This window comes from Neolamprologus brichardi, chromosome 17, assembly GCF_056152115.1.
Source record: "Neolamprologus brichardi isolate AB-2024 chromosome 17, ASM5615211v1, whole genome shotgun sequence".
Lineage (NCBI taxonomy): Eukaryota > Metazoa > Chordata > Actinopteri > Cichliformes > Cichlidae > Neolamprologus > Neolamprologus brichardi.
Window position 1 is genome coordinate 33,919,130 of NC_142120.1, and position 24,703 is coordinate 33,943,832.

The window sequence follows — 24,703 nt, forward strand, 5'->3', positions numbered from 1 at the left end:
GCAAGGTCCGTCCACAGCCCTTTTTCAGCATCCAAGATTTTATGGCCCCTCGGTGCAGTGAAGTCATCCAACCGAAGCATAATATTTCCACTTCTGTGCTCGACTGTTCATTGGCTCATACTTGAAATTCTCGTCCTCCAAACATGGCGGGTTGATTTTGGTTTCATCTGACCACTTTTCTGAGTCATTTATGTGTTCACTGGCAAACTTAAGCCAGGACTGTACAGGGCACTATTCGGGCACTGACAGTTTTCAATCCATTATGGAGTGGTGTTCTTGGTGATTGTGGTCCCAGTTGCTTTCAGATCATTAATAAGCTCTGCCCCGTAGTTTTAAGCTGATCTACACTGTAAAATCTAATTAGTTCCCAGAACTCAAAAAAAAAAGAGGAAACTCGTTGCCTCAATAAAACTAAGTAAAGCTTACTTAAGATGACTGTTAGGACAACTTATACAGTGCAAGTCTGCAGTATTAAGAATAACTTGATATTTCTGACTGTACAATACTAATTGTTTACCTCCTGACAAACATTTCAAGTTCAACTAAATGAAAAAACAATTTGTGGTAACCTGAATATGATTAAAAATAATTAACAACACTTTTTGTAATGATGTTAAAATCAGCCCAACTTTTATTTTCAAACACAACAAAGTATAACAGCCAACATACTGGACACTGTTCTGCTGAACAACAAACAATTATATTGCCATCACTGTTATAATCTTACAATAAAACAAAGTCTCAGATGTAATTATTCTGAAAATAAGTTTAGGTCTACCACAAGTTTGTTTTGTACTTATATTACTTATATGATCAAAATAAAATTTATTTTATTTATTGTTCTGTCACAAGTGCAGTCTCTGATTTAAACAACACATTTGTTTTTCATTCCAACACATGAGCTGGAATGTTGTAATATTTTAAGGATGGCTTGTTTCCAGTCCAGGCATTACTGCCTGAATGACTGTCATGGATCGAGGTGATCCAAATGTAAGTGCAGAAGAAAGTCTTTAACTTCCCGTAAGTACAGTAGCAGTGGATGTGGGTTGGAGATGCAATGAGCTTGAACCTGCAGGCAACCATCTTCACTGACCACACCATCTGTGACGGAGGACTCATCTCTCCTGGTGTCCTGCAATCAAACAATCATATTTTTTGGAACATGAACTTAATTGCTTTCTTAAAACATTTTTTCTGCATTTGGTATAAAACAGACTCAAATTCAGGCTCCCTCCTCACCGGAGAGGTGACATTCAATGTCCCAATTGTCAGTCTGGATAGCCGTGACCACCACCCAACACACAATAATGTCATGAAAGCATCATTTTAAAAAGGGCTATGCAAACATGGCCAATGACTTTCATTCTAATGATGTGCAAAATGATTTGGGAACAAAACAAATTTTGTTGTTAGAAAACTTGCAGACTTCACTATATACAGTGTAGACCCTCTAAACTAAGTTTGGGGGGTGTGATCTTTCAAGAAATGCAGACCAAACTGTTGTTGTTTGTTTACTTACACAGCATGTCTTGTGGAATTAACTGGAGTCACCAGCAACAGCATCGCGCAGTCATATCTCAAGTCTAATAACAGAAGACAGGAAAAGATCAGTAAAGAATCAACTTCCCCAAACCAAAGCACAAATAAAACAATAAGTAAAACAAGCTGATCTACAGTATGATTAAAGTTCAGCCTGAATAATATAAATGTAACTGACAGTTGCTAATATATTGGAAAACCAAAATACCGTATTTCCCGGACTACAAAGCGCACCTGAATATTAGCCGCACAAGCTAAAATCAGGGGAAAATCCTGTTTTGTACATACATTAGCCGCACCTGACTAAAAGCCGCAGGTGTTTCAATGTTGACTTATCATATGTAAGAGAATATGCACAAAGTGAATTGTCAGGAAAGAGATGGCTGTTTGGAGACACATCACTTTTATTAATATTTTGAAAAACAAGTCACGGGTACATATTTGCATAACTTTTTAGGTATATGTACAAGTACCGGTAATTACAAGTACGAAACATGTACTGTGTTTCATAAACGAGTAACAAATGTAGTACATAACAATAACCTACAGCACACCAGAAAAATAGATTCGGACTACCTTTTAGGCTCAGGTGCAGTGACACGGCTTTAACAAGAAGAAAAGTCAGTCATTCACCACCATCTTTCTCTTCTTCCTGCGCACTAAAACCACCAAAGTCCTCTTCTCCAGTGTCGGATACGAACAGGCTCAGGATGGCTTCGTCATCCACTCTCCGCTTCTCTCCTTCGTTGTCACTTTCAAAACCAAACAAATCCTCGTTGTCAGAGTCGAACACCCTCAGAAGGGCCGTGGCGGTGTCCTCCTCTCCATCATGCAGCAGTCCAGCCCTTCGAAATCCATTGGTGATCGTGGATGTTTTCACACTTTTCCACGCTGTCAGATTCCACCGGTGGAGTTGAGCATAACTTGCTTTTTGCAAGTTTATCGCCGCTCGTCATCCACGCCTCCCGCTGAACACGTAGCGCTACTTTGAAGTTTGTTTTTCGCGCTACTTTGTAGCACTACGTTGCCTGGCGGATGGACATGTGACCAACATACCACTCTTGAACCCCGATACTGTGTGTCTGATCACATGCCCTTCCGCCAGGCAACGTAGTGCCGTACAACAGCGGAACAAACAAAACAAATCGTCTTACGATGTCACAAAAATCATGGACAATCCATAGAAAAGCCGCACCTGACTAAAAGCCGCAGGGTTCAAAGCTTGTGCAAAAAGTAGCGGCTTATAGCCCGACAATTACGGTACTTACTGATTTCTTTCAGTCAGTCTTTCCGTCCAACAGCAGGAGTGCTGCTCCCGATCGCCCTCAAAGACAGTAAGAAGCAAGCAGAGGGAGAAAAAACAGAACACTTTTCAGAAACTGATTTGATCTTTAATGGCTGTGCAATCAAGTTTATTTTGTGACCCAGAAAAAGTAATCATTTTTTTAGCCGCGCTCCTCCGCCATTGCCGTGCTTACAAGTACACAGGCTCCGACAACCGTGGCCAACAAATGTGATCCTCCTTTTCCCCAGACTACCTTTTCTGGGTCACAAAATAACCTTTTAAGATATTTTCAGACGAGAATGTAGCTGTGTAATGCTCAAATATCTACTTAACTTATCAAAATATCACATATTTGCAAAAGTGCTTCCACGTTTTGGGAGAGCTCTGTTATCCACCAGCGCGATAGCTGACCAGGAGGTCAAGGCTTGATAAGAGTCTGCGAGCACAGCTAACTCTTGGCATATTGTTTTCAACCCCCTGCTGTCTTTTGCTATTCAGGTTAAACATGATATATATAATTAGTTAGTTAGTTAGTTAGTTTTGGCTATGGATTGAAAATACCCCCCACACCACACCACACCCCTAACGGCTGCACCTCCCGAAGAATTTTGTCTGGGCTCTTATCTCACTTTTTTATTTCAAACAATCAACAGAAAATTTCACAGACATAGTTTATGTAAGTTTTTTAAGGCTGTGGTGTTAATTTTTAAGTAACATGAGCCCAGCCGCAGCAGCAACGCTAGGCTAACACTAACTAGCTAGCAAGATTATAAACCTGGTGCTAAATTAAGAGAATCCACAAAATCAGTTTGAATAAGAGTAAACATTTACTCACCAAGTCAGTGTATCAGGTAAACATTCACAGATATGACAATAATCTCTTGAGCTGACGCTTCTCCAGGTTTGCTCAACATATTACATAACAAATGCACCATGAACATGCGGACTGATCCGCGAGGGAGGAGGACGGTAGTGACGTGGCATTTTCAAAACACATCTTTCATCCTTCCGCACTGAGAAGCAAAACTTCCAGCTTATTTAGTTTTTCTAAGTTAAGACAACTCAAATAAATTGAGTTTATCAGCGTTTTTGCATAAAAAGTACTTGTAACTTATTTAAATTGAGTTCTAATAACAAATTGATAAAAATTGCATTCAGCCTATTTAATATTTTTAATTAAACACAATATTACATTTTACAGTGTACAATATAAACGCCTGCAAGGAGCAGGACCCTCCATGGAGAAGGAGACTAGAGGCCAGACTAGATCACAAATACTGTAGATTGCACTAAAAGGTATAGAAAAAAGTGCTTGCTTAAGTTAAACTTTGGCACACATGCTAGACGAAGAGAAGTTCACTAACTATCAGAACTGCAGAAAGGTGTGGTAAAGAAAGAGGTTCTTTAGAAATACAACAAGCTGAGGCCTTAGAAACTGCCAAGCAATGACTAACAGCATGGCTAGCTGCCTAAAGAGGTACCATGTTGGGAAGGTTACTTTTAAAATGTATTCCACTACAGATTACAGAATACATGCCCCAAAATGTATTCTGAAACGTATTCCGTTACGTTACTCAATGAGAGCAACGTATTCTGAATACTTTGGATTACTTAATATATTATCATGCTGTTTACAACTACATAAATGTACTATTGCTGTGATTTATTACTGTTACTGAAGGTCCGCGGCTCCGAACCGTAGTAAAGGGACCTCTGGCTAATACGGTGGGTTCTGTGTCGGGCTTGTAGCCGAAAACTTAAGGTTATGTATATAACCCCGGTTCTCTGAGTAGCATGAGTGAGTGTCTCACTATGGGGAACGCCTCCTGCGTGACCTCATCAGAAGCTCAAATACCATTACGCCAGCCCTTACAGGCTGGCTAGGTGACGCCCATGTCAGGAGGGGCCAGTGCCTCCCTATATAATAGGCTGACATAGCGTCAGATGTCATTCAAAACAAGCCCACCTCTTCCTCGCTTCCATAGCAAGGAGGGCGGTCTGGTGAGACACTCACTCATGCTACTCAGAGAACCGGGGTTATATACATAACCTTAAGTTCTCTTTCATAGCATTCGTTTCGTGTCTCACTATGGGAGAAATACTGACTCCCGGATTGCCAGACATGCCTGTTAAGAAGACAACTGTCCCCAACAGCACTTCACAGGGGAGAGGCCCCCACCTGGGAAGAACCTGCACTGAGGACTGAATGTGCTAGGTTAGGCTCTGTCACATCTAACCTGTAAAACCTAGCAAATGTATGAGGTGAGGTCCAGCATGCAGCTGCACACACCTCCTGAATAGAAACTCCCCTAAAGAGAGCCCATGAGGTTGCCAGACCTCTCGTGGAATGCGCACATAAGCCAGCAGGGGGCTGAAGGCCCCTGCTAGTATAGGCCAGGGCAATTGCTCCTACTATCCAATGGGAGAGGCGCTGTTTAGACGCAGGCTTTCCCATATGTGGTTTAGCCCAGGACACGAACAGCTGGTCACTTTGTCTGACACTCTGGGTTCGGTCCGTGTAAATGCACAGAGCACGGACTGGACACAAGGTATGCAGCCACTGTTGCTCCTCTGAGGAGGCCAACACTGTGGGAAGGTCCCACGATGGAGCCAATGGCCTAGACGTAGGCAATTTACGCCGTGCACCCTTCATGAAACGGCATATTAAGGGATGCTGGCCAACAGTCTTTCCCTCAAAACCAATATGGCAGGCTGAAATTGCTGCCAAATACACCTTGATGGTGGAGAAGGCTTTACCCTTATCAATCAGGGCCTGAAGAAATGACAGAATCACAGCCACAGAGCACTGAAAAGGGATGGCCTGTGATTCTAAGCACCAGCTTTCAAACACACGCCACTTGTGCTCATGTTCAGGTTAAACCACTCACGGGCCAAGCCCATAGAGCTAGCCTCTCTGGATGGGGGTGGAATATTTCCCCCTGTGCCTGAGACAGGAGGTCTCTGTGTAGTGGTAACGGCCAAGGTGGGCCGCACAGCTGCTGAAAAATCTCCGCCAGCCAGTACTTCCCTGGCCAGTGCGGGGCTATCAGAATCATATAGTGACTTCTCTCCCTCTCTCTGGCCAAAGTTGGAGAGATGAGGGTCACTGGGGGAAAGTATAGAGGAGGGTTCTCGGCCACTCGTGAGAGAGCATCCACCCCGAGTGGAGCTCTCTGATCATGCAGCGAGTAAAACAGGGAGGCATTCTCCCTGGATGCATAAACGTCCACGGTCGCCTGACCGAATCGCAGCCAGATCTGCTTCACCACCTCTGGGTGAAGCTTCCAGTCCCCATACAGTGGGTTGCCCCTGGAGAGAAGATTTGCTCCAAAGTTCAAGATCCCCGGCACGTGAACTGCTCTCAGTGACAGCCCGTGGACACTGCTCCAGACTATCAGTCTGTGTGCCAGTGTGTGTAACTTGGGGGACCCCAGACCCCCCTGTCTGTTGATGTAGGCCACAACGGTGGAATTGTCCGACCTCACTAAAACATGATGACCCCTCAGCCAAGGGAGAAAGTGTTTTAGCGTCAGATGAACCGCCAGCAGTTCCAGACAGTTTATGCGAGTGGAGCGCATGTGAGGGCCCCATTCACTGTTCTGCCCTCATGGGTGGCCCCCCAGCCCGAAAGAGACAAGAAACCTGGCCTCTTCCACTCGTGGAGAGCGAGTGAACAGCCTGCAGAGACTCTCACGCGACGGTGGCCGTCTCGGTGAGGGTCCAGTCCCTGCGAGTCCACCCAGCGCTCTTTTCCATGAGCGGGCCCACTGCCCGCTGTGCATTTCCTCGGGAGGGACAACTCTTATAGCTCCTTTGTCTCTCAAGGTGGAAATTTCCTCCAAGAGAAAACTGGCATACTCGCCCAGAAGCACGAAAACTATTTCTTTGAAATATGGTGGAGCGACACTGAATTGCAGCCTGTAGCCCTATTCCAATGTCCTCAGCACCCATGCTGACTGAGTGCAGGTGACCCAGCTCTTCATGTGGATAGACAGAGGGCTCACTGGCCACTCCACCGAAGATGGCGTTTTGGCGCCCCCTTGTGGACGCAGCGCGAACCACACGCCATTTCGGCGTCCCGTCACCTCTGTCACAGGCGAGCGAGGTGACGGGCTCATCTGCATCATCACAGCCGTGGAAACGCGAGTCTCCACGGGCTGCGTTATGGCAGACGTTGCTCTGTTTTTCAACATTTTTTTTTTTTTTTTCATGTGTTTTGCAACACTCGACAGCGCCCTCGGCAAACTGCCTGGATGCGCGTGTCGGGGCTTTTTTAATACAGAATGCACGAAATAAGTGCCAGTGAAACAATACTGTGAACTTAGGCTCTCTTTCCCTCTGGCGGGTCCGGTGACAGGAACGTCGGCCCGAGTTAAGCACTCTGTGTGGAACATGTCCCGTTGAACTTGCTCTGGAACGGAGCTGGGAGGCGGCAGGGCGGCCCATGAAGGGGGAAACTGGGTTCGCTCCCGCCTAGAGGAGAGGCTGTCAGGCCGGCCGCTTCTTCCTCCTCACGGTCGCGGCAGTGGGGGGAGGAGGGACCGCTTGAGGTCTGGCCTGGGGAGACTGCTTCCGAGTCCATGGATTCTTAGGGGCCCCGGCAGCCTCGGGGGCTGCCTGCGTCTTAGGCACTTTGGGAATCCTGAAAGCGGGGACCGGGCGAGACGCTGCCTCCGCGAATGACTGGCGCGGTGCTGCTGGGGTGGCGTGCTGGGCCCTCCTCGGCAGGCAGAGTTTCAGAGCCTCATCGTCTCTCTTTTTCTCCTCACATCTCTTCTGCATGGATGTAACAGCCGCACCGAAGAGACCTTGAGGGACGACAGGGGTGTCGAGGAGTTCCTCTTTTTCCTTGGTCGTCAGGTTGGTGAGCCCGAGCCAGCGTGCTCGCTCCTGAAGAACCATGAGGCCCATGGCTCTCCCAGTAGCCTGTATGGCTACCTTGTGGAGACGGAGGACGTGGTCAGTTATAACACAGATTTCTTCCCACACTGTGGTATCTGGTTTAGTTGTCATGTCCTCTTCTAGCTCAGCTTGGTAAGCCATTAGCATAGAGGAGGCGTTGTGGGCTCTTACTGACAGAGCCGCTGCCTTGTAGCACTTGTCTGTAAGGCTAGACTGGAAGCGGTCTGCTTTCGAGGGGAGAGACGGGGCCGATGAGGACAGAGATGTCTTCGGGTGAAGATGGCTCGCTACCAACGGCTCCACTTGTGGCATCTGGCGGAGGCCGATAGACTCCATCCCCTCACAATCCAGCAGAGAGCTCCCCACGATGGGGTGTTTCTCGCTGTAAGGTTTTGCTTTCCACGTCACCGCTATCTCATCGAGTAGCTCAGGGAAAACAGGCAACACATGCTTCCCCGTCTTTTTCGCCTTCGGCAATTTCTTACCGTCAAAACGAGACTTTACAACCTCTGTTTGTATGGCGGGCCACGGGATGCTGAGCCTAGCGGCTGCGCGCTTGCACATGTCCTGCATGTCGAGATCCAGGGGAGACGGCGGTGTCGGTTTTTCAACCTCGCCGGTAGCCGAGGGCTTTGCAGCCCAGCTGATGCTAGCCAAGGAGGTGGAATCTTCCTCCTCGCCGTCGTCAGACAGCAGGAGCTCCGAGTCAGCCGACTCATCTCCGTCCTCGTTAGCATCTCCTCCCCAGGTGACTCCAGCATCGGGGAAAAACACACGATCTCCGTGTGCCTCCAGCGACGGGAAAGCGGTCGCGATGGGCTGAGGGTCTGCCTCTGCCCAGCTCGGCCCTGGCGTTGCGGCCAAATCATCGAGCATCTCAGTTTCTCCTTGCGCCGCAGCAGCCTCACACAGCAAAGGGTCGCCACCCGATAGGTTAGCCTGGCGAGCTAGCCTGCGGCGGAGTAGTTTGCGTGGGAAAGCCGCGCAGTGGATACAGTCTTGTGCGGGTGTCAAGGCAGCCTGAGCGTGAGATAAACCCAGGCATGCCGCACACACGGGGTGTGTATCCCAGGCAGACATCTTCTTGCCGCAAGGACAGAGTTTTGCAACTTCGTTGGCCGTCGTAGCCATGGTTAGCTAGAGGGTTGCGCACGTTAGCGAGACTGACACTGAGTGCGGAGAATATTGCTATTCCTCGCTAACGTGGGGTGAAAAGTGTTGCTACTTTTCTACAGGTATTGCTACCTAATGTGTAAAACCGCTAGCGTCGAAGGGTATTGCTACCTGATGGTGAAGCTAGGGGTACCTTTATTAGCAAAGTGTTGCTACTTCGCTTTCGGAAAGTATTGCTACTTCGCTTTCGGAAAGTATTGCTACTTCCCTGGGTGAAAGTATTGCTACTTGGCACCCGCACTAGCTACAGAACAGTATTGCTACTGCTTGTATGCTAGTGGACAACTGAAAAGCTGGGAACAAAGCGCCCGGCGACCGAGTTGTTCACTCGAATCTGTGGACAGTTTAGCTTTAGCACCCAATAGCACAGTTGTCTACAGGCTTCTGTGAGAAGCGAGAAGAGGTTTTTGAATGACATCTGACGCTATGTCAGCCTATTATATAGGGAGGCACTGGCCCCTCCTGACATGGGCGTCACCTAGCCAGCCTGTAAGGGCTGGCGTAATGGTATTTGAGCTTCTGATGAGGTCACGCAGGAGGCGTTCCCCATAGTGAGACACGAAACGAATGCTATGAAAGAGAACTAGCTTTACTTTGTTGTCTGGGTGAACTTTGCTAGCGAGAGACAGAGAGAGGCGTTGAAAGGCTGCTCCAACGGGACTTATTGTTTTTGGAGGAAAACACGAACACGGTGTACAGCCAAGTCGAGCCTGGGCTCGTCAGGCATTCTTCTTGGCTGCAGTGGTTATTATTATATTTACATGCTTCCAGCAGTTTTTGCTCGATGACAGCTCGTGCTTTTCCTTTTTCTCCCTCCCTCGCTCATAGACACATAACGTGTATGGCAGTCCATTCTCCCTGCAGCATGGACTACACTGCCTACATTCTTTAGAGCTATGCCTGTAGCATTCTGCCTATTAGCTTAGCACAACAACAACAAAAAGGCCTCTCTCACCCAGGAAACACGCAGAGAGAGAGCGTCACCCCGTAACCATGGCAACCGTAACGCTGCCACCTGGAACAACAGAACATAGCTGTCAAACAAAACCTAAACAGGCCTGACCCGCGACAATATGGAACAGGAAAGTACCTTCTTCTTGCTGATGGTCTTGTAGTCCAGTGCAGCCTTGTAAAGGTCTAAAATCTCTTCCCATACATCCTTTGACAGCTCTTTGGTCTTGCCCATGATGGTGGAGAGGTTGGAATAGAAGAAACTGATTCTTTGGATAGATGTGTTTTATACACATAATGAGTTGAGATCAGCAGCATTGACTGACTGTAATCTGTGGGCTCACAGCCAATTTTTGAGAAACCCGGAATTCTGCCTGAATTGTAGAAAATCAAATGCTTATTTTACTAGATGACATGTAAAACAATTGTAATGTAATGTATTTTTTCTGGATTTTTGGTTGATCTCACGCTACTAAAATGAAGCTACCAATTCAGCAGTGCGTCAAATAATTATTTCCCCTACTGCATGTCGCTTTGATGTATTCTTATGGCGTGGATGACAGTCTTAGCTTTATGCTTTCAGCTGCAAACCAGGCAGTGTTAAATTTTTGGAGTAAATAAAGAACAGAAATAAAAACATAATTCACACAGGAAAGTAGGCTTAATAGCCGAGCTTTTAAGGCCAACAAGTTCAAGCCTACGGTGCTTTAATCAGGTTGTCCTCAGGATTAACTCACTTTCCATAGGCCTAAAGAAAAATGAAATGGTAGATTTCTCCATAGAAGGTCTTGTTGGGCTTTAGGACTTGCACACAGGCACATTTGCATAGGTTTCATATCCCTCTAACTGTAGAGTTAGAGAAATACCTAACTACAAACGACAAGAAAGAAAGACAAGAAAGAAAGTACCACCTGAGCTCCACCCTGATGCAGGTGAGAAGCATTTGTGATGTGAAGGATAATACAAAAAAGAGCTGGAAGAAAGCCAGTAATTAAATGCACTAGCCAACATGCTTAAAAAGTCATTGTTTCTCAGACCTTGTCTGTTAAATTAGGCTTCATAACAGATTTGTAACAGTCAAATTTATCCACCACAACTCTAATGGCAAGCTGCATGTGTCTCTAAGTGCGGGGATCACAAGTTCAATTCACACCCGGTATCCAGTAAGGGTCCTGGCTAAACCCCGCATGCTAAAAACCAGCCCTGAAATGGCGCGGCTACGTCTGCAGCCTGTCCACAATTCAGGACACAAGCAGTTCATTATATGTTGTACTGTGTATGTGACAAAAAAATATTTGTAAAAAGTCTCCTCCTTTGACTTCAAAACATGTGATAAATTAACCGACACACAAATCAGAGGGCTGAATATTTAGACGTGGTAAGGCGGCACTCCCATGCGTTGCATAACCACACCAAAACATTGCAGAGCTTCTCTGCACCTGGAAGCCCAGCTTTATTTTCTCAGTCCCCTTGGAGACTCAGATCATCGGGGCCCAGACTTTGCCCCACTCCTTCACTTACAAACCTTGAAAGCTAAATTTTCCAGTCACAACCAAGCCGACCTGCAAGGAGCTTTGTACTGATTGTGTGTAGTGTTATGATGACAGGGCAGACTACACATACACATGAATGTCCCTGTGAGATTGCAGCAGGTGTTTGAGCAGTTTGGTTTTTCTCTTTTTTTTTGTACCATTGCAACATCACTGCAGGGCAGACACGTGGTAAACCAGTCATGGTTGGACAGAGAAGGGGACACAGCGTGAGCATTTGGTAACATTTTGCGTAAAGATCAGTTTAGGAATTGCTGTTGCTAAGTCACATGATTAGGTAATAATATGACAATCACAGCACAACAGGTAAACTCAAGCATGAGGCACAAAACTAAATTACTCCATGCTTCGGTTGTCTTTGTTGCAACACAGTAACAAGTTTTGCAGCTTTATAATTACTTTGCAGAAAAAAACAACATTTTATTATTTATATATTGTATATAATTTAAGTGCTGTTCATATATGAACTCTGTTTTATTTTATTTATTTAGCTTTAATTATGCATATATTTCATCCTATATTTCCATATTTCACACAGTTTTTGAAAATAATACCGGTAAGAAATTATGCTTTTTAATACTAAATAATAGCACATGCAAATGTACTCATTAATATCAGGATTGTGCACGTTTTTTCTACTAAATGACAGTTAGCTATAGCTAACTACTTATGAGAAAAATGTATCAAATCCTTCAAATGTCAAAGGGTTAAAGGAGTAAATTAAATCTGACAGCTACAAATAAAACACATCTGCTTCTGTGAAGCACAACCAGGCTCATAGACATGCAGGCCTCTGGTGTAACTGACTGGAGGATGAAAAAAAGAAAAAGAGAAGCACGGAGAACAAAGAGGAGAGAACTTACAGAAGCAATAATTTAATAATTTTGCCAATTTTGTTGTCTCTGTTTACTATCACACTGTGTGCAGTATTGCATCACATGTCATTGTCCTGGCCTTTAACTTGTGGGGAGGCGTGTGTGTGTGTGTTTTGGCTTCATTAAAAAAGAAGTCTTGGGTCATTTTGATAAGGGTCATGGACACGCAGGTTGAGTGAAGACAACACATACTCATTTTAACAATTCTATCCATAAAAACTATGCAAGAAATAACACTTCATATTGATTCAGTGAGGGACAGTAACAGTTCATTTAAAGGATCTGTTACCCTTGCTTTTGTCACGTTCAAAAAGTTTAATGTACATTACACCAGGCTGGAATAGGGTCAGATAGCAAGAGAAATGATGCCTGAACTCTTGTGACATCAGGCTATTCACTGCTAAAAGCTAAGTGCTGCTCCTTTTCATATTTGCTTGGGAAAACATTACATAATTCCAGTGTCTGGTTAAACCAGGACATCTGTAGCTAGTCCACACAACAGGCCTTGAGATAAAAGAGCAGCTTAACATGCACACTTGAAATCAGTTGGCGAGTTGTACTGTCACACTACTCTGCCAAATAGCTGCACAAATAGTAACACACATGCCCAACAAACTGTGAGGACCTGTAGTTAGTCACTTTCAAAAATGGCTTATATAATAAGACTAAAACAATATTGCTTGTGCCATAAACACCATTTGCCATTTGCTATGTTGCAACATTAATGATGTCTTCAAATGAAAGCACAATTCATGTTTGCTTAAACTTTAGTGATGCCAAAATGCAAATAAAAAAGAGATACATTAACCATATGAAGTTAGAGCCAAAGGAAGGTTAGCTTGACCTTGACAAGGAATGGCTGGCTTGGTTCTATACAAAGACTGGCATGAATGAATAAATACTAACTAAATGAATTACATAAAAAGCAAATTAATTTTAAAAAGGAACATAAAATCAACTGGCAAACTTGCAGAGACACAAGGTGTTGAGCTGCTAGCTAAGACTTGCACATAGCTAAAATATGCTAGTTTTACCTTTTAACATTTCATTTACTGGTTAAGGTTAGTACAACTAATTAAAGAAGTCAGTTGTAAAGGTATAATTGGTGAATTATAGTTGTGCTATATTTGAATGGAGACCAGCCCGGCAGTTATACCTGCTTGTTTTTTCTTTGCTACATTATGCTAGCTGTATCTTGGTTTTAGCTTTCTATGTTGGACAGACATGAGTGCTAGACTTTATTCAATGGATTAAGTTGTTTTATGGTCGCACTGAATTATATCTTCATAGCCTATTCTTAGGTCTTAGCTGTTTTAGGTAGGGTTTCTTTAAATATATTTTTAATTTTTTCTTCTGCAATATTTAATCATAGCAGTAGATGTTCTTAGTAAGGATGTGGTACTTATTGCAAAAGTGAGGGGGGGCTGAGGGACTAGGACTTGATGTCTAATTCTTTTTATATTCTTGTGTTAAGAGCCTCCCTTGAAACAACTTCCTGTTCTTAGAAAGTGGCTGCTGTTGTAGGTCTTTTCCAAGTAAGATAGACGATTCATCAAATAGTGTCTGGGGCCTTTTTATTTTACCTAAACTGCAGCAGACCTTTATTCTTACTTTGCAGGTCCTTCCTTTTCACTCTCTCTGTTTGATTGGTTTGCTGTATTGTGTTAGCACAGTCCCACTGCTCTGTCAATATTTAAAACTGAAAGCCCTCTTGAGCTTCATTGTGAAACTTTGGCAATATGCTGCAACAGCTGCTCAGAATAAATGTATGAAACTGCATCACTAAGCCTGTGGAAGTTAAGTAACACAACTTACTTTCAGAATGAAAATCCCACTACTTGTGGTTAATTATAGGGACATTTTTAAGAAGACGCCTCTTCCCAGCATCAGCATACTGACTGTGTACCGTTAACTTCAGTTCAAACAGGAAGCTGTCACAGAGGAGGCATTTCTTTAGTTTCCTGAGTTGGATTGAGCTGAGCCACACAGACCACACAGGAAACAAGATGCTCTCAGCAAGCTTTTTTAGCACTCTTGAAAACTTTATCTCAAATTCTGACGAAAGGAAATGACACTTTCACCAAATCTCGAGGTAACAACAACAGTCAGATCACCACAAAAGTACTACACACATGACTAGGGCTACACGATATTAGGAAAACCTGCGATGTGCGATAACTGTGATCAATACTGCGATAACGATATGACTTGTGATAAAATAAATAGCAAAAAAAACCCGAATACATAATTTCCATTTTACTGCAACAGTTTTATTTAATGAAAGCTGCTGTATTAGCAATGTAACAACAAAGTGCACTTTAACTTTGAAACATTGCCCCCATAAAAAAAAAAAAATTCTAAGGCTTGAATTCTGAAAGACATCCTTCCCAGTCTCTATAATTAGTTTTAAATAAACATAACCTAAATTATACTGCAAATTATCTCAATGCAGTTGTTCATCATTTTACCACTCACCAAGTAGTTATGATCTAAGTCAAAACTGGAGAGGAAACTTTACTGTAGGGCTTGCGTAGTTTTCAGCTTGGCTCAGTTCAAACATGGCCTGCATTTGTATAGCGCTTTACTCAGTCCCTAAGGACCCCAAAGCGCTTTACACTACATTCAGTCATTCACCCATTCACACACACATTCACACACTGGCAAGAGCAAGCTCCATTGTAGCCACAACTGCCCTGGGGCGCACCGACATAGGCGGCACTGACATGATGGTCTTGCGGCATGTTTCGTACATTTGTGGAATGGCGACATGGGAAAAGTAGTTTCGTGAGGGGATGCGGTACCTCCAGTCCACCGGTCCACTCAAAAAATGTGTAATGGCCTCTGTTATTTCTTTGTAGCGCTTCGACGTTTTCTGAGTTCCGCTTGAAAAACTCGGATACAGAGACGGCTGTTGGACTGCTGTGCTCTTTGTCTTAACATTAGCAACCTTTGCTTGGCTAGCCCTATCTTTCTGGAACTCTTCAAACAGTTCTCTGTGGTTGTATTGAAGATGATGGTGGAGATTAGTTGTGTTTCCTCTGGTGGTTGCCACGAGTGTTTGGCAAGTTTTGCAGAGTACCTGTGTTTGGAGAACGTCGTCTTTATCAAATCCAAAGTACCTCCAAATAAGCGAGGTACTATTTTTTTTTAGGCACGAGTTCATAGTCAGTAGCGTTCTCGTCATGTGTCTCGCTCTCAGCCTTTACAACTCTGACTCGTTGCTGCAGCGTTGTTCGCTCCCCACCTGCGTAGGAGGCGAGCCTCTAATCCATTTGATTGGTTAATGCCGTGAAGGGCTCTATTCGACTGGTCAAATGTGTAAAGGGGTTTCTTTGATTGGTAAATTCTTTAAATCACGTGTGTAAACATTATAAGGTACCCAATTGTCGCAGTTTACGCCGTCTTTTGTGATGGGCCCATCGCACAGGCTGATATTGCGATGACAATAAATTTTCGATTTATTGTGCAGGCCTACACATGATTGTGTCAGTACCCACCCAGTACCCACCCAGACAACGCAGTCATTAAGTTTGCAGATTATACCACTACCACAGTGGTATAATCTGCAAACTTAGCCCCCAGACATGAGCCCCACCACGGGGCGAATGAGACGGCATACAGAGCGGAGGCTCAGAGGCTGTCAGATTGGTGTGCAGACAACAGCTTGGACCTCAATACCAACAAGACAAAAAGAGCTGGTAGTCGACTTCAGAAGGAGGAAGTCTAAGCTGCAGCCCATCTGCATCAATGGGGAGCTCATGGAAAGGGTGTCGAGGTTTCAAGTTCCTGGGTGTGCACATAGACACAGACCTCCACTGGAGCTCAAACACCTCAGCGTTTGTAAGGGAGGCCCAACAGGGTCTCCATTTTCTGAGAATCCTCAGAAAAATGGACCTGAAGAAGGAGCTGCTGATCGTCTTCTACCGTTGCGCCATTGGAAGTGTGCTGACATCTCCATGGCACTCAAAAAGGCACTTCAGAGGGTCATTTATACAGCCCAAAAAAAATCATTGGACATCATCTTCCCTTCCTGAAAGACCTGTACAGCACTCGCTGTCTCAAGAGGGCACGCAGCATCCTACGGGACTGCACACCCCCAGGAAACCGTGTGTTTAAGCTGCTGCTGTCTGGCAGAAGATTCAGGCTGCTGAGGTCACGGACAAACAGGCGCAAGGACAGCTTTTACAACAGGGCAATAGCCCTAATCAGTGCTAACGTGGAAGGCAGTGGCGGCGACAAAGCAGGTCCGGAGGCCGGCCACGCGGAAGGCAGCGGCGGCGGGGATGACAGAGCTGGTGGCGCTGCAGGCGATGGCGTGGAAGCCGGGAGGCGGTGGCGCTGCAGGCAACGGCGTGGAAGCCGGAAGGCGGTGGCGCTGCAGGCGACGGCGTGGAAGCTGGGAGGTGGTGAGTGGAAGCCGGAGGCGGTGAGTGGAAGCCGGAGGCGGTGAGTGGAAGCCGGAGGCGGTGAGTGGAAGCCGGAGGCGGTGAGTGGAAGCCGGAGGCGGTGGCGCTGCAGGCGACGGCGTGGAAGCCACAGGTGGTGGCACTGCAGGCTAGACGGATCCCTCGGACCCTCCAGCGACGACAAGAGACGAAGGCCGGCCGGGCCCCTTGGATCTTCCAGCGGAGACAGGAGACGAAGGCCGGATGGCCCCCTCGGACCCTCCAGTGGAGGCTATCCCGAAGCCAGCAGGCATGGAGTCCTCTGGCAGACATGAAGGCAACTGGCGCTGCGCTGAGCACTGGCTCTGCCCAGACAGCGCTGACACGGTGTAGTTCTCTGGGGGCTGCTTAACCTTCAGAGAGAGAGAGAGATAGCCTTTATTTGTCAGTTGCAGGTCTTTTGCCCACAACCGAGATGACAGACCTTGCCGACCGTACATACAATACACAAACATCACATTGGCGAGACAGGTCAGGCTAGGTAGCGAGGAAAAAAAACATCAAAATGTGTAACACAAAAGGATAATACAGGAATGCACAGATATCAACACACCATAGCACAATAAACACAGACAGCAACATGGGAAAGAGTTCCAGTGTGTACATCTGATCTGGGACCGCTGCAATCTTTCGACTGCGCCTCCAACTGACCCGATGTCCGCATCAGAGGGGAGGTAAGCGTTGGAGGTGGCGTTGGATCCGGGGTAGGGAGGGTGATGCGTCAGTGAGTGCTTATCAGTATCAGTATATGTATGTGTGTGTGTGTCCATAGTTCAGCTGAGACAGTGTCCTTCGCCCTGCCAGGCTAAGTAAACAGTCTTCCAGCCAACCCAGGTGGCCTTGCATGGAATGGGAAGGAACAGACTAAACACAGTCGTTATCAGGGTGTTTTGTTCAGCTCCGGCCTTGCAGCTGGCGCCAAAGGGGTATCCGCATAAGTGATGGTATTTTTTACTTTAGTGCGAACAGCTCATATGAATTTCAAAGCAGTTCTACAGTCCAACACTGGTCTCTCAATCTCCCGTTGGAGAGCCGCGAGCTTCGCCATACCTGCGTTCTGTAATGTTGTCATTTCTTGTGCTCAAGGAGCCAATTTCTGAGAACTCATGGCAGTGTGCCTCCCCAAGATGTCATCCAATTTGCGCCCAGAGATGTTATTCGGAGCGAGCCCTTCCGAGATTTATCCGGTCTGCTGTCAGAGATCTTATTCTGAGTATTCACAGCAGCCGTAGCCTCTCCAAGATCTTATCCGTGCTGACTCAATGAGCCCATTTTGAGAAACTCACGCCTCTCCCATCGTTCCAATCCCAGCAGGCAGCCTTGTGGGGGTTTGAACAACCGGTTCCGCTTTCTTAATTCTTTGATAAGTCAGGGCCAAGCCAGCTCCGATCAGCCAGAACCCTGTTACCATGGTTCCGAATAGGTACATATCTTCAGCACTCAGGCTCACCCAAGCCCAGACTTCTCATTGAGAAAGGGGTGTCAATTGCATTTAGGGACCAGTTGATCCAATCCATAATTCCTCTTTTAGGTTTTAGAGAACAGACTGAGAGAATGTTCCAGGGAAAATACAAAAGAAACACGAGACTAGACAAGGACATAAGCAGGGAAGATAAGGGAGAGGAGAAAAAGTGTGTCCGCCTCCTCCGAGAGCCAAAGAAAAGGATCAGGGATCCAGAATTAGCTGGGGACTGACCTCTTGGGAGGCCCTGGAGTGCATAACTGTGCCCATAGCAGCTAAAACGCGAGAAACAACCTGGGTATAAATTAGATTTTCTCCCTGCATAGAATGAATGAGTGAGACTGGTGACAGAATAAGTGACAGAGCTAGCGGTGACACTGGAGCCTGGGCTACGGGTAGCGGGGACACTGGAGCCTGGGCTACGGGTAGCGGGGAAACTGGAGACTGAGCTGAGAGCGAGTGTACAGCTAGCTGGGCCGAAGGCTGCTGGGCAGCTAGCTGGGCCGAAGGCTGCTGGGCAGCTAGCTGGGCTGAAAGCTGCTGGGCAGGGGATAAGCAGTTCTTATTGCTATCTGCCGCACAAAACACAGCCCCGGAAAAAACAGCCTCACAGTCCGAAATAGAAAAATTGTCCGTCTCACTCACCACAGTCGGCTGCACAGAAATCCACGGGTTTGACTGTGGCAAGGAGCATCTGCGGCGTGAGCGCCGCTTTCTTTCTGGAGGTTGGACCAACGGGCCGGACAGAACGTCCTCCGGTGGGTCGGGTAGCGAAGCAATTGTAGCTTGGAGAAGGTGTGGAGTGTTCCGGAGAAAGGCCTGCATGGTCGGGGGAAGCAATCCAAACAGCCACGAAAGGCCAGAAAAGAGCCGTTGTAGCCGGTCTTCAACTGCGCAGCGAGGCTCTTCCGGAGGGTGTTCCAGCCACAGCCCAAGGAGAATCTCCACATTGTAGATGATGTCATCTTGGAGCTCATCGGACGGATTGAATGCCGCAGGGTCCATGCTGGCTGGTTCGTACTGTCACGGGTTGCTGGGGCAAGCGTGTGTGGATTATTTAGGACCCAAGATGCAGATATGCAGTGAAGTGAGAGGGCTTTATTGACACAGAACCTGAGTGATAACAAAAAAAAGGTGAGTGTGGCAAAAAACAGAACTTAGAAATAAACTACACTAGGAAAACTAAAACCTAAACAACAAACCTGAACACGAGAGAAAGCAACTTGCAGGGAGAATTCACAGGATGACGGAGGGAGATTCACAGACAAGAAAACACCAAATAACACAGACGAACCAGCAACAGGCAGGAGAACACACAGGGCTTAAATACACACAGCAGTAATCAGGGGATGGGAGACAGGAGGGAAGCACACCTGGGTGAAATCACAACGTAAACTGAACACACTCACATAAGACAAGGACCTTCAGAATAAAACAGGAAACTAACAGACACAGAGAACCAGACAAGACACTGAACTAACAGACAGACTCACAAGCAGACACAGTGACACCACGGACAGACAGAGGGAGCACAGAGAAGTGGGAGCAGGCAGGCACAAAACAAAACCCTAACGAATGGCAAACCGAACCCAAAGACATAACAGAATAAACAAGAACACAGAATAATATAAAGAAACACAAAACACTGAGTCATCAGACTCAGGACCATGACAGAGGTTTTTGCTTTATCCTTATTATTGTACTCAAGTACTGTACAATAAAACACTGTTTTTTGTTTAAAGGAACTGTAATAAGTGTACCTGTGAAACATTGCTGGCAGAGATGTGCCTTACACTCTGCCCTAATATATCAGCTGCAGGCTAAAAATGGACAGTGACAGTCACAAGTCTGTCATTGTACCTCATGTCTGACAAATAATACAGAACATTGCTAAACTCTTGACCCACCCCTTGTTTCTTCATAATTTCCAAGGAGGAGCAATTTATAGATATATGGGCAAGCATTCATTCAAATACAGTAAATAAGGTAAAAGAGTTTATATAATGATAATGAGCTTTAAAATCAATATTTGGTATGACTACTTTTATTCTTCAACACATCCTGAACTCTTGCATGCATGCTTTATTGTCATTTCTTAAAGTAGTCTTTAGGAAGGACATTCAAAGCTCTTGTTTGGATATTGGTTCCCTTTTGTTTGTTTTCAGTCAGGATGATGCCATCATGCTTCAATAATGTTGCGTTTCAGCCACCTGATAGGCCGATCCCTGACATACATTGGCAGTGTATTTAGGATCACTGTCATGCTGAAACAAAAGAAACACTTTGCAGATGGTATTGTAGAGTGGATCAAAACCTGATGGCTCTACTCTGCAACACCACTGGCTGAACGGCAGCACCAAACCATGACAGAGGCTTCACTGTTGTATTTCTCTCCTGATCTCCTCCATAGCCCTGTTGCCACTGATTTTTAGTCCTGTTTTTGTGTAATTTTGTAATTTCCCTTCCCTAAGAATAGCTTCTGACGGTCACCCCTCTGCTGAAACCAATAGGAGATGTATCAACTGAAGAGTCAGATACATCTCTCAGGTACTGTGTCAAGTTTTTGCTGGAATTTTCCTTTTTCTTAAGGACATGACTTTCAGTTAGGTCAGTGTTAAAAGGCTTAATAAACAAAAAGACATTGCTTTGAAATCTTCATGTACAAAGACTGGACTGAAAATAAGTGAGAAAGCAGACAGTGACCAAAGAAAACCTTTGAAAGAAAACCTTTGAAAGACCTCCAGAATGCTTGCAGAGGCTAATGTTTAATATCACTTTTTTAAAAAAAAGTTACTAGAAAGCCTGCCTGCTTGGAAGCAAGATGTTTATTTAAATAATAGGTGTCTCAATACTTTTGCACAGTAATGTATATGTGTTTGCTTTCAGTAAGTACCCTATTATTCTAATCCTCCCGGTTGCTGCAGCGCCGCTAATTCCTGTGCCACAGCAGAATCCTTACTTTCCCCTGCGCTGCGAACCGAATAACCTCTATATTTCCCAATTTCTTTTTCTCCCCGCTGGCAGTGTGAAACGTTAAGACTCGATTCATGTTTTAAAAGCTACTCTATCGTGCATAAGAGTACAAAGTTGCATATACTGCCTTACAAAGCCACGCAGCTGGAGCTGTGTGAGTGGTGAAACTGAGATAACTAGCTCGAATTTTAGACCCATCCTCAACTAGCCGGCCGAGACACTGCACTATTGTGTTAGCTTCTCTTTTTAACACAACAGGTTATTAGATATAAAAAGTGTAGTCACCATGAAGTCACCATCTTTGGATCTGACTAAGAAGTTGAAGCACCCTCCGTGGGTGGGTAGTGACTTGTCAAAGATATAGCCCTGCTTTGGAGTAAATCATGATTTATCACCCTTGGATGCAAATGTGGACCCAATTGAGCTTTGTGTTGCATGCAATAAGAATTAAAACTGAAACTTGAGCTCATAATCATCAAGAAATGGTTTAGTTAGATCTCAGTAAGTGAGGTAAAGGCTATTTTCCAATAGACTTCTATAGAACCCCACTTTTTTATTGGACCAGGGGACTCCTCCCCAATATGGCACCCAGTGTAAGGCATTATAAGGCGCTTCTGTGCAGGCTTAACCTTTCTGATGAAAGAGCTTTGTCCTTTTCCTCAGTCTGTGAACATAAAAACTTGAAGACAGTATCTTCCTGTTTCTGCTGGAACAAGGAAGAAAAACAGTAGGAATAAATGAATGCAGTCACTGTGGTCATTGTTATTCTTCTTTGGTGTCGAAATCTTAGCTGGATGAAACCTGTAAGGTAAAAACATGTTTGATGGCTAAATTGCGGCATGACCTTTGAAACAATTCTCGGTTTATCTGTGTCTTTCATTGCCTGTCTGTCACTGTATAAAACACACATCCCACAGCAGGGCAGCGGAGGCGAGCTGGGAGTCAGCGGGTTCACAGGGCTGACGGAGGTCCATCTCGGGTGGAAAGTTTTTTTGGTGAGGGAGACGAGCGCCCTCCCCTCCAGGGCCCCTAAGGCTAATGTGATCCCCCCATTTGTGCGCCTGTCATAAAGAATGCACCCGCTAAACCACTTTCCCACCACTAAGAGGATTACCAAGGTAATGCTCCAGAATCAAGAGATGCTCCGGTACAAGCGGGCAATGTGAAGATGAATTTAATAACCCATGTACAGGGCTGGATTGAGTTCATCTCTGTGAATGAAACTGGCGCCTTACTTTGATGTTCAGTGTGGCTACCAGCTAGGCAGCCTAGGCAAGGAGGGAATTGGTGCTGATTTTGGACTTTAAACTAATTTTTGATGTCTTTTTCTAATGATTCAATTACAAAATTAGCTGATTGTGATTTCTTGTCACGGTTTATTCATTGTTGCCCTGAAAAAGAGTGCAGAAAGTAAACAGCAGTGCAGCAACAACAGCATCACCACTCAGTAGATTCCCACCAATCACTACTGCTATCTTAGGACATTTGAACATTTTAAATGTTTCTTTAGTTGAGTTTTTTGTGCTCAAGCCAGTTTAAGCAGTGTATTAGTTCCTTGTCCTCATTAATCATCTATCATACCGAGAACATTTCCAGGTATCCATCTGAGTAATCACATACTTTGACATTTAAAGGAGCCAAGTTTTATTTCCTACCTAAAGTGGTTTCCAGAGCCAAATGGTGGTGAGAATTTGCTAAAGACAGTGGGCAAGATTTTGCTGTTTCTTTGGATTTGGTAGGAAATTTATTGATAAAATCATATCAGTTTTTAGTGTCTTGTGGAGGAGTCAAACATTTGGCATATTAAAAACCCCTCACCACATTTTTAAGCAGATACGATGTGTAACGCACAACCCTAAATGCCTTGTGACACTCTGCGATATTTAAGCCAACAGTGGGATTGGACTGGCTTGGTTTGGCTTGGGAACCTGTCAGTAAAATTAAACTTGAATGCCGCATTAAAAGCAAATGTCCAAGAGCTCAGTACAAACTGTGAAGTGGCTTGGTTGTTGGACTTTATAGGTTTTCCCACTGTGTTAGGAGGTCGTGTTTAGCTAAGGAATGTTTACGTAGGGACCCTGATCCGGTCAGAGACCTCACATCCGATCAGGATCAACTATGCCTCTGTTCAAGTGCGTGTATTTGTGCGTGTGTGTGCAGGCGACATGACAAGGTTTCCAAAAGATAACTCACTTCCTCTTCGGTGATTTGTTTGTCTTTCAGTCTGATGGCCACTGGCCTGTTTTGTGTCATCAACGTCTAAAGGCACCTAACATCGACCAAAAAAAGATGCACACACACACACACACACGCATGTGTAAAAGCACTTATAGAACAAGCAATCTAGGATGAAAGGAGGAATTTACTTTATTAAAAATCTCTACTGAAAAAGCCCAAAATTCTACAGATTGTTGGGGCTCCATGGGAACATAAATTCTTTCCAGGTTGTCTCCTGCAGTGTCTCCATCCCAGCTTATGCTGCACCCTTCTCTCTTGGTGGAAATAACCTGGTATCTCCTCACGTTTTTGAAACCCGCCGTTCCCTGCATTAACTTTTGTTCGCAACAAGAACCCAAGGATGAAAAACCCAGTGACCTTTATTTTCTTAATAAAACTTGACCGATCGTCAGATCTCCTTCTTGGAAAAGATAACAAATAAGAAAAAAGGCTGCCCGTCTATATTGTAATAAAGATCCTCCTTGGAGGTTAACCGTTCCAAGAACACTCACAGTAGGGATGGGGTGAGTAAGGTTGAAGAACAAGAAAATCCCAGTTTAATGTGAGGGAAAATAAAAAGTTAATAAGTATTGTCTTGAGGGATGGAGGAGCAGGTGGGGAGCAATAGTGTTAGTGATCCGGGCTGGTCTCAGGAAGGGGGCTTAGTGGGAGACTGGTGAGACTACATGTAATGTACTGAGAGCTGTTCACTTGGCAGTGTGCAATGGACTTGCATAAGAAAAAGGAAAGCTGCCTGAGAGGTGATTAGCTCAGGGGTGATCAGGTGCAGTGACTCCAGTGAAACGCAGGTATATGTAAAGTTCTACTAAACCAAGAATAGGTCATAAAGGTTAAATATTCTAGCTTTAACTATAACACATTCATGTTGAGAAGGTCACCAGCCTGCCTCTCTTTAACTTCAATCGGTGGGATGAAACTGGAGCACACCTGCTCTCAGCTTACCTTTGTGGCACATGTGCAAATAGGGTACTTACTGGGTGGGAACTGTGCTTGTGGCCTGTCATTATGTGAAATGAACAATGCTTTAATGTTTTTGAACTTTACTCTGGCAAAAGAAAAGGCAACGCATTTTAGTACAGTTAGAACTTGTGGCTGACTTTAAGAAAACAAATCGTACTATTACAGTAGGAAGGCAGAAATACTACACCTAAGCTACAACCAGGAACTACTGAACCAGTCAAACCAGCTGGATGCGGAAACAAAAAAATGTTCCTGTTGTACCAGCACAGTTTCTCTTTTATAACCTGCTGATGGTAAATGTTTGGCGCACACAAATGTTTACAGAGACGAGCCAAGCGAATACTTAAATT

At 45.1% G+C, this 24,703-nt stretch overlaps 1 protein-coding gene and 1 long non-coding RNA gene across 2 annotated transcripts; both read right to left on the reverse strand.

The window, feature by feature from the left end:
• Positions 1-618: 618 nt before the first annotated feature.
• LOC148098000 (uncharacterized) lies at positions 619-3,787 on the reverse strand. The gene is made up of 4 exons (XR_015716646.1): positions 3,660-3,787; positions 2,808-2,863; positions 1,520-1,583; positions 619-1,132 (listed from the first exon to the last, which is right to left on the reverse strand). It is a non-coding gene; the product is annotated as an uncharacterized LOC148098000 (long non-coding RNA).
• Positions 3,788-7,068: 3,281 nt separating this feature from the next.
• Positions 7,069-8,168, reverse strand: LOC148098001 (uncharacterized). The gene has a single exon (XM_087830954.1). It carries the CDS (start codon positions 8,060-8,062, stop codon positions 7,313-7,315), a length of 750 nt encoding a protein of 249 aa, XP_087687080.1. The 5' UTR covers positions 8,063-8,168; the 3' UTR covers positions 7,069-7,312.
• Between the last annotated feature and the right edge of the window lie 16,535 nt (positions 8,169-24,703).